Genomic DNA, 13,747 nt, shown 5'->3' on the forward strand with positions numbered 1-13,747 from the left:
TCTAGATTATTCAGGTAACACAGTCTTATAAAAGATGTAGCCACACAACTTAAACGCTATGTTTGAATTGAGTCACATGAACCCGACGTGTATGGGTTTAATCACAGAGTTGTAAATTAAATCCTTGGCCGTTTACGATCTCTCATGACGGTAGGAAGGACGAGAAACTAGAAATTATGTTTCGATATTTTAATGCATAGTAAGGGGAATAGAAAACAGAAACGCTGAATCTTATTAAATAATCGAGGCGAAGATATTGTAGCGTAAGATGTCCTCTCAGAAAGTATGTACATGAAAAAAAAAGAAAAAATTAATAAATAAATAAATAAAAATGTCACACTCGGCATGGCTCCTTGCCATCGCAGTAGTAAAAGTAGTAGAATATTGTATAATATAATCCTGGGTTCGTATTTTGATGTATTTTTTATCTTATGATGTCTATAATTTTTAAGACAACAATGGCAAACTTCAAAATTCAAGCGAATATTCTACGTGCTAAGAACGAGACCTTTTGACACGAGTTTTCTTGCCTTTACGAGGCTACATAAAAGATGCGTAGTAGCTTTGTCTTGGCAAAGGCTCCCGCTTTCAAGCCTGCTTTTCTTTGCTTTCATGTCCACCAATTTCGAAAATGCATTATTACATTGGAATATAATTCGGAGGGTCTCTGCTGAACTCTTGACACTGGCTCCCAGAACCAATGGGATTTTAAAAGCTCTGCATTTAACTTATCCTTTAGTAAAATAATACATTAGACGTGAAAATATCTGAGAATACGGTTCCACTGAGACTGATAAGCAGTGAGGTGAATAAGTGAGTGTTCAAAACAAATTGTTTTTATTTTGAATATTTACTAGCTGCAGTTTTGAAAAAAAAAAAATGTGCATCTGGTAAAAATCTGTCACGGTTCGTCTAGATATTAAATGATGCAACTCTATAATTATATTTTACTGGTTTGGGGTTTCTGGATCGAGAATGCTTTGAAATACATCTCATACATAAGGTAACATTTTTTTTTTCTATGCTGTATCATACGCAACCTTCAAAAAACTCTCTGATAGACATAATATTTAACATTTTTCCTCTAATTAAAGCAAATATGTCTAAGAAGCCCATATCTTAATGCACTGTATCAATAAATTAATTCTAAGAAGTGCTAGTGATCTTCTTACAACAGTTGAGAATCTTTTATTAGGAATTAATATCATGCCCTGCTTTACAATGTCAAAAATACCAAGAAATTGATCAGAATGGGGCATAAATTGACTATGATACTGTAATGTCATTGGGGACTGAGCCTTTGACAAGAGACTCATGATAAACATGTAAACCAAACATGTTATCAGTTAAGCCAAGACAATCACAATCCTGAATGTTTTTGGTTGGCTTTGAACTATCACTGTAATTTTTCTCTTCATTTGTATACATTTCTGGTGTTTCAGTTTCCCTTAACCCAAACACACACAGTCTTTCCACTTTCTTATCTCCATATGTGATGGCTGCTACATACCTTGACACAAAGCTGTGAAGTTGCACTCCTATAAAAAAATACAATAATAATTTCAAACCTTCACCTTGTCTGGTTATGACCAGTTTATTTGCTACTCTTCATACATCTCTCTATCTCAAACATCAACCTTGGGTTCCACAGAGTATTGTTCTCTTACATCCTCATTATCTACCCTATTCTATTATATTGTTTTCACTTCATCTCATCTCATCCTTTCTCTTCAGGTGACTGAAGTGACCAAAGCTTCAACTAGCTGCAAAGTTCAATGGACCTATATGTGCTCAGTGCATTCAGCTAGGTTAAATTGCCTAGCTCTAGTGGTGGCTTAAAGAATCCAAAAGAATTGCACACTTCTTCAAGATCTAATTCCTGAATATTGAATATCTTCTTCAGCTTATGACACTGATAGGCTCTCACAAATTTTTTATATGCAAGCTTTCCCATTTGCTGAATTTCGACGTTGTCTGCAATAAGTGAGTGCACCTGAAAAGAAAAAAAAAGTAACCGTAAGATAGTCTAGAGAATACATGTATGATTTCTTATTTTTTTATTTATTTATTTATTTACTTATTTTATTTTATTTTTTTTTTATGTTTCCAAGTCTATATGGAAGATGACCTGCTGGTTGTATAAAATGTGAATTAAAAGTTCATTAACTTTTCATGTCAAGTGGAAAACAAAACATATTGTATATCTATGCAGTGAATATGGCTTAGCTACCATACACCTCTGAACATTCTATTACTTCTGTTTTCTGAGCAGTTTAATGAGAATTAGAAATTTACAAATTTCATGAACACAGGATGCCTACTCACTTTGTCCTGAATATCATTCAGATCTCCACTGAATTCTATTTCATCAATTTTCACATGCATGCCTCTCAGAACATCAAGAAACTTGCATTCTTCAGGCCGCAAGAAAAGGAGGGCTTGACCTGTACGTCCTTCCCCCCGACTGGTACGACCAACACGATGGATATAGTCCTAGAAAAATTGTACAGTTGTAGACAAAAATATATTTAGACAAAAAATAAATAAATAAATAAAAAAATATAAATAAATAAATAAATAAATATATATATATATATATATATATATATATATATATATATATATATATATATATATATATATATATATATATATATATATATATATATATATATATATATATATATATATATATATATATATAAAATATACACACACACACACACACACACACACACACACACACACACACACACACACACACACACACACACACACACACACACACACACACACACACACACACCAGCCTGATTAAAAAAAAAAGACAAAGATCATTTTAAAATGGTAAAATACCTCTGGCTTATGAGGTGGATCATATTGAATTATCCAGTGTACACAAGGGATGTCCCAACCACGCTCTGCCAGGCCTGTTGTGAGAAGTGTTCCTCGTTTCATCTCCAAAAACTTGGAGTACATGCTGCTGCGTCGAGCTTGTTTTTCTTGACCCTGAAATTTAAGGCAGTGAGAAAAATTACTGGTGTACAATCAATAGTGTGAAGAATAAGTGAAGACTTCTCTTCCAGCCAACTTTTGAAAAAGTTCTACAAACAGCAGTATGTTATACTTTCATGTCATGAAGGAAACAATGGAAAACAGTGAATGCCATAGCACTCACACTAACTTCAGTAAATCTGTGTTCATTCCCACACTGAGGTGCCAGTCTCAAGGAGGATTAAACACCTGATCAGTTTCTTAACAGGAACCTAGTTACTTGTACAATAGGGTATTTCCTGTCCATGTCTATATGATATAAAATGAAAGATAAAGTCAAGGTTTATGATGAATGTGTGTAATGATGGTAAATGGGAACTGAATAGTCACATTTCCAGACAATATAGTTCTGATTGCCCAAAAAATGAGTAGCCTACAAAATCAGATACATGTTTGATACTGCATGTAAAAGATAAAAAGTTAAATGTAAACAGAAGTAAGGTGATGATGAAAGGATCAAAAAAGAAGTCACAGATTTTGAGTGTCCATATCGAGAATCTTTCAGCTAAATAAATAATGAAAGGTTAGGATGAATGGCAAAAACCAGAGAAGGCACAAGTATTTAAGTTTCTTGATTAAATTTTGATCCTGTGTAAACACTGGAGCACAGTAGACAGTGAAGTACAAGACAATGCAAATTTAATGAAAATGCTATAAATTGTAGCTGTACACTTATGCAGGAACTACAGTAGACTCACTGTTCTGGTAAATATCTTACCATGCAGTAGAATATGGGAAGTTTGAATTCTTGTAAAACTTTGTAGTGGAACTTCACAGAGTGACAGGAATTGAAAAAAACTATAACTTTTTTCTTTTGCAATGTTTGTAGTACTGTTATCAGCATAGACATTCTTTCTCTTGCTGGCACAGAGAGATACTCTGAAAAAAAGAAAAGAACACACATAATCAATGGAATGCTTAAGTTTCTCTAAAATCATCCTTTCTCCTAGGAATTATTCTTTTTATTTTCACATGTAACTAAGAAGGCAATTTTGTTACCTGGAAGGCATTCTATTAGCAGGTTCAGAAAAGTAGCAAAAGTCAAAAGAAAGCTGATATGGTAAATAGCTTTTTATTCCATCATCTGTAGTAGAACAAATAAAATCAATTAATGATGACAATGTGAAGTGGCTAGTATGTACTGAGGAGTAGTGGGGGAAGTGAAGGAACTGCCTGTGAAAAATTAAGAGGCACACTCCACACTGATACCATCAATAAAGATATAATAACTGGTTGATTTGATGGTTTAGCCATGTGTACAGAAAGAATAAGAATCACACATGCTAAATATTTTGAAGTGAGATAGATTTCCAGTAGGTGGACCAAGGAATATGTAAGATGTAGTTCTTTTTGAAAGCAAAGAAACTGACAGATAAGTTCCTTTAACCTTATGATTTAGTAAGGCGTTCTTAAGGCTGCCCCATGTAAACATGTAATCTGTCTCTTAAAATGATGATAATTTGCTCTCAACACTCTTGCACACAAACACATACTTATAAACTACACAGATCCACCAAGGAAGCAAGATAGTAGGCCTTCCTCTACTACAACAGTGAACACACATATAGGCGGGCAGAATTGCTAATATTTTCAGAAACTTCAGCCAGATATAGAAGTTACATGGTATATAGAGGCAATCACAAATTACCTCTGGCTGAGGATTCACACCATACAGCTCTCAGCTGAGAATCAAGCATGCTAACCATAATACCACGAGGCCACATGCAAATAAATAAATGCATGTTTCTTTACTTTGCTTTATTTGTGATGTAGTGAAGGCACCATGCTGTTCAGCTGTGATGAATGAAAAGTCGGCCATGAAGATCTCCTTTGACAATTCTTGACACTTTGAGTTTAATGTTGCACTCACAAGAACCTTCTGAACCTGTTCTGTTAGAGAAATATAAAAAAAACTATAAGCAACAATAAAATTATGTTCGACAGCTATGGTCACTTTATCATCTTGTTTTGTACACAGTAACCAATTAGCTTCAACTACTGAATGACTTCAAAAACTTTACTCCTCCAATCTTCCACTCTTTTCTCATACCACAAATTTTAACAAAGGAGAGAAAAAAAGTCTAGTCTGACAGCCCATACAAGCCTAAATCGCAAACAAATATATTTATGTCCTGAGTTTTTTGCTGGCAGTAAGAAGAAAGCTAGAATAACAGAGTTGTTATTCTGTCTTGCTCTGGCAAAATGCTGAAATTGTTAAGAATGATTAAATGCTTTACTAATATTTATGCTTTTTAACACCTTATATCTCTGATCTTCCTGTATTCTGTCACTGTGCTCTATGTCACTTGTCTACAGCTTCCTTCAAATTTTGTAACTTGACTTTGCAGCTTCTCCTTACTGTCTGCAACAAGCGATTTATAATTTGTATACATTAACAGACTCCTCTCTAACTGTATTTTCATTCTTGCCCTTCACTCTTACATCCTTTCCCCTCCATCATTCCATCACTGCCATACAACTTTGCTGAAGAGTATGCCTCTTCTGTTTACTATTATATATGCTTTATTTATTTATTTATTATTATTTTTTTTTTTATGGAGGTTCACCATAGATACTTTGGAACCTCCATTCACTCACTAATGTGTACTTGTGAAATATTTTCCTTTAATTAATGTACTTCTTATTGTTAAGATTTCTTTTGCATATACCATATACAAGTACTCCCAGCTTCTAAACACGTCAGATATTTCATATCTAGTCATTTCTCATACCTTTGCATAAATAAACTATGAAGGTTATTCTCCTTCCCAGATGTTGTGTTTCCTTGCCCATAAGCTATGACAATTATCTATTCATTTCCTGGTCTAGTTCTCCTCTACACAGATTCTCCCCACTATTTTTTTTCTACACAACAAAATAAATGATAAAATTTTACAGTGCCTTTTGGTAGGACAGAGATTATTCTTCTCAGCTGCTGAGTATGTGAACCATCATCCAAGAGTCGATCAGCTTCATCCAAGATTAAAATTTTCAAGTTGCAAACTTTTAAACAAGGGATGTCTTCGTCTAACAAAGTTTCAGCCAATCTGCCAGGAGTTCCAATAACAAACATGCACCCTGCAACAAGACAGCAAGCATTATTTATCAAAACAAAAACAGTACAATGTCAGTGACAACCTTCTATAGTGAATGAGTTGGTTTCATAGGAGCTGACCATCTCAAGCTCTAACCATCACTGCCACCACTGCAAGCCAGGTCATAGGTTTTATGTTTTACAAATCCTTCTGCCTTTAATATCTTCAAGATATTAGTAATATTTTTTCTAGCTCTTGGAATTTTGTTTTAATTATTTTTTTTCTGTGGGTTAAGCCTAATAAGTATATAAAATTTAGAATGACAATCTTACTCTGTATTCATCACAGAAATTTTATCTCATCATAAAGATTTAATATTATTAATCAAAATAGTCTATAATGTAAAAATTTGTTAGGAGAATGTTCATAACAGGTCACTGCTACATTGAATAAAAAAAATAATAATAATAAGTAAATAAATAAATAAATAAAAAATACAAGATACTTGTTACCTATTTCAACCAAAAACTCCTTATTATAGCAATCAACATAAATCTCTTCTTAAAGATTATTCTAGTTTCAACATTACCTTTTTTGGTGCATATGCTCTTAGCCTTGGTGCCTCCAGTAATTGTAATGCTTGAGAACCCAAATGCTTCAGCCAGTGGTTTAAGAACAGTAGCAATCTGTACAGCCAGCTCCCTTGTAGGAGATATTATTAGTGCTCCAACTCCTAATTCAAAGGAAAACTGCCTATTAATATCAGTGTTCATATATAAAATTAAAATATGAATTCTCTCTCTCTCTCTCTCTCTCTCTCTCTCTCTCTCTCTCTCTCTCTCTCTCTCTCTCTCTCTCTCTCTCTCTCCCACACACACACATTCCCTAGAATTAAATTAAAATCCATCTTAATCACTGGGCCCCTATGATAGATAAAGAATGCATCTTTAATTAATGTTCTTGTACAAGGAATTGCACACACACACACACACACACACACACACACACACACACACACGTAAGACTGGAATAAAAGGAAACCTTTTTGTGGCAGTGCTTTGTAACAGGCATTAAATAATGACATAAACAAAAGATGACATTCCAGGATTTAAATTTTTGTTTCCTTTCCTTGTTTCTGTCATTAGCACTTCATTTCACCCATAATCAATATAGATGGTTATTACAAACTCTACAATGCTGTGTCATCAACAAATATGCATTGTACTTTCACTGCTATCTACTAGTTCATCAGAAGAAATTCTTCATCATGCTTATATATATCTCTAATGCACATGTTGAACTGATTTATTTTTTTTTTACGTGTCACTGGCCAAGGGAAAAAAAAAAAAAGGAAAAAAAAACAATGAGACTGATGTTTCTTATAGTAATACTGCATATATACTAGCATACCATGTTTATTCTTGAATCCCATAGCTTTTAATCGTTCCAGTGCAGGTATTAAGAAGGCAAGTGTCTTTCCCGAGCCAGTGCGAGCATGAATGTAGGTGTTGGCCTTGGTCAAGAGTTGCGGGAGGGCAAGCAGCTGAACTGCTGTGAGGTGTTTGTAGCCCAAAGCTGTAAGTGTGTCCACAGTAACAGGAGAACACCAGCCTTTCTCTTGCACCCACTCCAGTGAATGGTTGGTAAGGATACTACTGCCAGCCATAACTGAAATTGAATTAACATTTATTATTTTTCTTAAGTACACACACACACACACACACACACACGCACACATACACTGAGTTCAAGACACAATCAGTGATGTGCCCCCAGATGACAGCAGGGGGTGGGGGGGGGGAGACAGACCTGGACTAAAAGTGGCGTTTCTGACGAATTATACCGTTCCCCTCATTCTTAACACACGAGAATAAATGGATAGTTTACTTTAGACTACAGACTTCATTAGTGGTTTCTCTCTCTCTCCTGCTGCTTACTTGGTATAGGGTTTATTCTGTGGTCTCTTATGGCAGCAGGCAAATTTCAAGAAGTTCCAGAACTGGTGTTCTTGTTCTTGATGGAGATTTTGTAACCAGTACTGGTTTTGTTTAGCAAGAAACAGTTCTGACACGTGTTTATTGTTGTTGTTGATAAGATTTTTTCGATCTTGATCTTGATGGACTGGTTTTTAGTTGTCGCATCATAATCTATGAGATGAGTTCCCTTGATTTGTAATCTAAACTGTATACTTTGGATGCCCTGTCTCTAGGTCTATTTTTTGTTCATGTAAAATAGCTAAGAGTATAAAAATGCATTATGTCATTATTTTTGTTCATAGGTAACATTCTACTATATCAAGGTCTTGTGTGAGCTCATTCGCGGTGTCTCTTCACATCACATTTCTGTCACATCTAATATGTGCATAATTTCCTTTGTGTCCCTCAGATTTCTCACACTGCAGCAGTAGTAGTAATAGTAATAATAATAACAGTATATAAATAGATCAATAAATAAATAAATAAATAAAAAATATATATATATATATATATATATATATATATATATATATATATATATATATATATATATATATATATATATATATATATATATATATATATATATATATATATATATATATATATATATATATATATATATATATAATCACAATCACCTTTTCTTCCAGACAATTCCTCAATTAAAATATGTATATTTTTTGTTAGATAAATACATTTTTATCAGGATACATTCTTAAAATAAATTATCCCGAATGCGGGATCCATTTTGCCTTACATCCCAATGCTGATAAAAGATAAAATAAACAAAAGAGTTCAGTGCTCAAGCTTATTAATGAAACTTTTATTTATTTTAAAGTTATTTAGAGTATTTTCATTTCCAGGTATTCTGGTATTTTAAGTATTGGTTGGTATGAAATAAATTGGTTGCCGTCCAGCAAGCCGGAGGTAAGCGGCGGCTGTGTTTACAAACCCCGAGGAGCAGACCCGCGGCGACCATGTCCGAGGAAACCAAGGTGGGGACACGCAGGCTGAATAGGGAGGCATCAGACATTTACTGGCACACCACCTGTGCTGTTTAAGTCACACAGAAATTTAGTTGCGTAATACAAGGGGTGAGAGATATATGTTAATGTGAGGTGTTGGTGCACCAGGAGCAGTGCCACTGCTCTAAGGACGCTGCCATCATCAGGGATTACAGTATCTTTTACTTGTATCTGAGGACTCAAGTTCTTGGCGTACTTAGCATCATCAGTGCAATTTCTTTTTTATCTTGGATTAATCTTTGATAAGAAGTGGTGTTTAAAGTTTTATTTTCTTTAATGCCGAAATTGTCCAAGATTTACAAAGCAAATGGATATTGCCTTATAAAGAGATGTTAAATAAGTGTTTTAGAATAACGACTTTGTAACATTATGGTTAATGAAAATTTTGCCTTTCAACTAATGATGTATGGACTTAAGAAGTCATCACAATAACACCTCTGTATTTGAGTAAGCTCAAATCAGTTAGTATGTTTTAAGAATTCTCAACTCTACTTCAGTGGCCCTCAATTACCGCGTTCATATTTACTTGATAAAGGAAATGCTTTGAACACAATACTTCACCCTATGCATCCCCTGCCCCTCGCAGATATGTCCTTCCTTACATCAATCAATTTGAGCTGTAGCAAGAATAAAGAGTGTGTCAGGCCCTAAATTTCTAGTTGCATAAAAAGACAGTGCTAAACATGGCCATCAAAAAGACCTGCTTAGAATAAAGAAAAACACAAGGTATTACTGCAGTTTCATAGGTTATTTAGCCAGTTCTAGTAAAATATTATTATTATTGTATTGGAATATGCTACATGTACAAAGAAAGACAAAAAAAAGAAAAAATAAATAAATAAAAAAATACATAAAAACAACTATCATTGAAACTTATTCAAAGTTTGACTGTTCTCTTATCGAGAGGTTGGATGAATTGGGTTTGCTGTCATTGGAAGAGACTTAATATTAATGTGCAGAGTAATGACAGGAATTGAGTAATCTGACAAGGAAGAGACTGGAAATACAACAAGGACATGATAAGAAGTTGAAGAAAACAAGATGTCTAAAGTACAAAAGAAAGAGTCTTCCAAATTGGGGTACTGATAAATGGAATTAACTTTATAAGAGTATTTTAAGTGCTTAGAGTATTCGTGGGTCTAAAGTAATGATCAGACAGATTAAATGCTAAGATAAGATCCCACAAGTATGATTTTATTTTTTGTATGGCCTGGCTAGCTCATAAGAATTTGTAAGGAAAGTGTATGTGTATGTGGGTGAAACTGAAGGTCATAATAGAAGGAAAAGACCTGGAAGGTGAAGAGAAAGAGCAAGGAGTGCATGTATGAAAGAAGTTATGATAGAAGTGCTAGTAGAGGCTGAATGACTGAAATAAATAAATAAATAAATAAATGAGGAGGAAGTGTTTGGATGGGGAGAGACAGAACCTGTTCTGCCATGACCACTACTGTGAGGAACACTCAATGGGAGCAAGGCATTAAAGACTACTGTTAATAGTTTATGTTTTCCTATCTCAGTTTTACACTGAGATAGGTCATCTACAATCTTTCACAAAACCTTTATGAACTCTGCCCTCCTTGCGTGTATCTAATCTAATCCTTAATTTTCTGTACTTCTGAGGATGATGACAAGATTATTCTTAGTCTGTATCCTTGAGGAATATGATGTTATGCTGTCTTTTCTTGTCTTCAATACTTTCGTGCTTATTCTGATTTCAGAGTTCCAGCAATATTTGTCCTTTAAGTTCAGTAAAATGAATGTGCATTTATTGGCTGATTTATCATAGCTAAATTACTTTCAGATTTTTTCACTTTCAAGTGTTGCACTTTTGACAGATTTTTCTTTATTAAAATTAGTGATTTTTGAGCTTCTGCTGATATACATTACTGAAGTTCTGCTACTTTTAATAATATCCACAAATCAATTTAACCTTGAAAAATAGCAAATAGATAGAAAGTTGGTTATTATTAGTGCTATTGCTGCTCTGTTCTGTGTGGTGTTGGTGCAAGTGGCAATGTAAGAAGTAGAACTCATCTTCAGATTCACAGCACACCAAAGCACTTTACCTTGAGTGGTCACAGCACTTCATCTCATCCTTTCCACTTAGGCTTTGCTGTTAGATATCACAGAATGAAAGTTATTATTTTTAGGCTAGGCTATTAAACAACTAAAATTTGGGTATGAAAGGAACTGTCACATTAAAAGCCAAGTTTCCACTAGTGTTGCTGTTTTCTATGGTAATTTTTAATGTGATCAGGCTTTTCTTAGTTCCATCACATTTCTTCCCCAGAAGGAGGAGAAGCCATCAGAACACATCAACCTAAAAGTGGTGGGTCAAGATGGCCAAATTGTGCATTTTAAGATTAAAAAACATACATCCCTTAAGAAGCTCATCAATGCATACTGTGAAAGATCGGTAAGTTATTTTCTGCGTTAAATGGGGTAATCTTTTGCAGTAATAATAATAATAAATTTTATTAAGACTAGTTTCCTGCAGTGGAAATAGATCAAGGTGTTGGCTTGACATGGCAAGTTTCAGGAGAGATGATGCATGAAATTCTTCCTTGCATACACACATCTTTACAATTCAAAGCTCACTATGCATGATATGAACATTTTATAGTAATTTTTAGTGTCCACAACATATGAGGACTGGGTGTTGCCCTCTTGTAGGTGAAGGTATCATGAGGATGTGTCATAGGCATACAGATGTCTGGATTTTGTGAAGAGGGTCAATGACAAATTAGTGCTAGTAATGAATTCTTTTGGGAAATATATAAATGATATTGTTATGAGTAGATATGTGGTTGATTTGGAATGAGTACAAGTTATTCCAAGCACATACTGATTTATTATTATTTATATTCAACCACTGCTCTAGCATGTTATTGTCACTGGCATCACCATCTGAAATGATGAATTTCATGGTGCTTGCTTTCAGTAATATCCTCAAAGTATAGCATGTAGACAGGCTCAGTGTATGTCATAAGGATTTTTGTGTTTCAGCTTTTTTTTATCGTGATGAACTATTGGTACTCTTCAAATGACGGTGCTACTTTAAAGTCACTCTGATCCATTAGACATTTGAAATATCAAAATTGTCAGTGAGAACAATACACTTTGAATACTCTTTCTTTCTTGAAACTTAGTCCTTCACACTCCAATCTTTGACATGATAGAGCCCATGGTTTTATTATTTTATATTTTAGGTGTTATGCAGCTCATTAATACAGTCTATTTGCCAAGCCACTGCTGGCCCACTAGTACTCAACAGCATAGGACTAAAAAGTCAAGCCAAGAGGTTAATTCACTAGTAAGGTTCATACAGGTAGAGAAGTATGAAGTAATGATAGGAGTTGTGGGTGTGCTATTAATGTGACTTCTGGTGGCCAGAATGCATAGAGAAAACTTGAATATGGTGAAAATGGACTGCTGCTCTACACTTACAGAATTCTGTTAAAACTTTGCCTACATTATGCTGACAGTATGGATGAGGATTTACCTACTTGGGGATTGTGATGATGCTCATGTTTTGAGTATTATTGTTGTGCTGGAATGTGTGATGATTTCCACTATTATAAGGCTAATTGTCCTGCATATTGTCTTGTTTAACTATAATTGAAGTACATATGCTCTAAATTTATAATTATTTTTTAGATATTTCTAATAATGGTGACTCTTCCAGAAACTCGTTCAAACTACAGTGAGGTTTAGATTTGATGGGCAGCCCATATCTGAAAATGACACTCCACAAGGCTTAGAAATGGAAGATGGTGACACCATTGAGGTCTACCAGCAACAGACAGGGGGCAGCTGCCATCATCACCTCCAACCCTTGTGACCCTCCTGTGTTTTCAAGTCCTCTTGATTAAGCTGTTTACCCTTCAGCCTCTGCTAACTGTGTCCTATGGAAAAAGTATCTTCTGATATTTTTATGAAAATAATGATGCTCAAGTAAGATGTTTTATTGTCTGTTGTATATCTACTTGTTCTGAGAAGGTGTTATAAAATGCAACTTTTCTTTGTTTCCAAGACAAGGCTACATTTTTTAATGTATTGTTCTTTTCCACATATATTATTACAGTGAACTCCCATTAACCTGGACTCCATCATTTATGAGTTTTGCTCAGTCTGGACCATCAGAGGAGTCTAGTGGACATCCTATAGTTTGAATTGGTCCACTAGAACAGAAAATATTTTTCTCCTGTCCTTCATAAAAGGTGTCACATAATTCTTCTTCACCAGTATTTAGTTTCAGTAGACTGCAAGTGGCCACTGTATATACTGTTTTTTGCTAAAAAACAAACAAATGATATGGTCCTTTTCCTCTTCAGTCTCCTGCTTCACTTGAAGTTAAGCTATCTGATGTTATTTAGCATCATAAAACAGTCTCTTGCTCCTTCTCCATCTCACTTTTTTTCATTTACTGTAATTACCAGATTAGGTCCAAGCCAAAAGTGAACAGAAATTATCAGCTGTGGTCAGGCATCATCTAGAGTTTTATGTAATATAATTTGTATTGCACAAACCCAACATCTTCAGTACCATTTCAGTCAGATTTGAAACATTGTTGCAAGGATGCATTGAATCATGTTATGGAGTCATGGTATGAATTCATACTATACCATAGAATTAGCAATGCCAAGTAGGTCAT

The 13,747-nt window shown here is 34.4% G+C and overlaps 2 protein-coding genes across 2 annotated transcripts in view; one reads left to right on the forward strand and one right to left on the reverse strand.

Moving 5' to 3' along the window:
* Positions 1–174: 174 nt before the first annotated feature.
* Positions 175–8,210, reverse strand: LOC135114396 (ATP-dependent RNA helicase DDX18-like). Its single transcript, XM_064030299.1, has 9 exons — positions 8,027–8,210; positions 7,500–7,757; positions 6,679–6,822; positions 5,910–6,132; positions 4,807–5,060; positions 3,773–3,933; positions 2,857–3,009; positions 2,326–2,493; positions 175–1,993 (listed from the first exon to the last, which is right to left on the reverse strand). The coding sequence occupies exons 2-9, from the start codon at positions 7,753–7,755 to the stop codon at positions 1,805–1,807; spliced, it is 1,548 nt and encodes a 515-aa protein (XP_063886369.1). The 5' UTR covers positions 7,756–7,757; positions 8,027–8,210; the 3' UTR covers positions 175–1,804.
* A 726-nt stretch (positions 8,211–8,936) lies between these two features.
* The window catches only part of LOC135114068 (small ubiquitin-related modifier 3-like), a 6,206-nt gene continuing 1,395 nt past the window's right edge, over positions 8,937–13,747 (forward strand). Inside the window, exons 1-3 of the mRNA XM_064029747.1 lie at positions 8,937–9,063; positions 11,384–11,509; positions 12,779–13,747. The exon at positions 12,779–13,747 is cut by the window's right edge and continues 1,395 nt beyond it. Coding sequence (XP_063885817.1) covers positions 9,046–9,063; positions 11,384–11,509; positions 12,779–12,934 — 300 coding nt within the window. The 5' untranslated portion in view covers positions 8,937–9,045 and the 3' untranslated portion in view covers positions 12,935–13,747. The remainder of the gene's footprint in view (positions 9,064–11,383; positions 11,510–12,778) is intronic.

This window comes from Scylla paramamosain, chromosome 27 (assembly GCF_035594125.1).
Source record: "Scylla paramamosain isolate STU-SP2022 chromosome 27, ASM3559412v1, whole genome shotgun sequence".
NCBI lineage: Eukaryota > Metazoa > Arthropoda > Malacostraca > Decapoda > Portunidae > Scylla > Scylla paramamosain.

What these genes read in the sequence shown, in the direction of transcription:
- LOC135114396 (XM_064030299.1), bottom strand. Translation starts at nt 7,755, where the DNA reads ATGGCTGGCAGTAGTATCCTTACCAACCATTCACTGGAGTGGGTGCAA. An exon ending in GAGCATATGCACCAAAAAAG is followed by an intron (nt 6,133 to 6,678) that starts GTAATGTTGAAA and finishes GTCTTGTTGCAG; the next exon opens with GGTGCATGTTTGTTATTGGA. An exon ending in TACATCACAAATAAAGCAAA is followed by an intron (nt 3,934 to 4,806) that starts GTAAAGAAACAT and finishes TCTTTTTTTCAG; the next exon opens with AGTATCTCTCTGTGCCAGCA.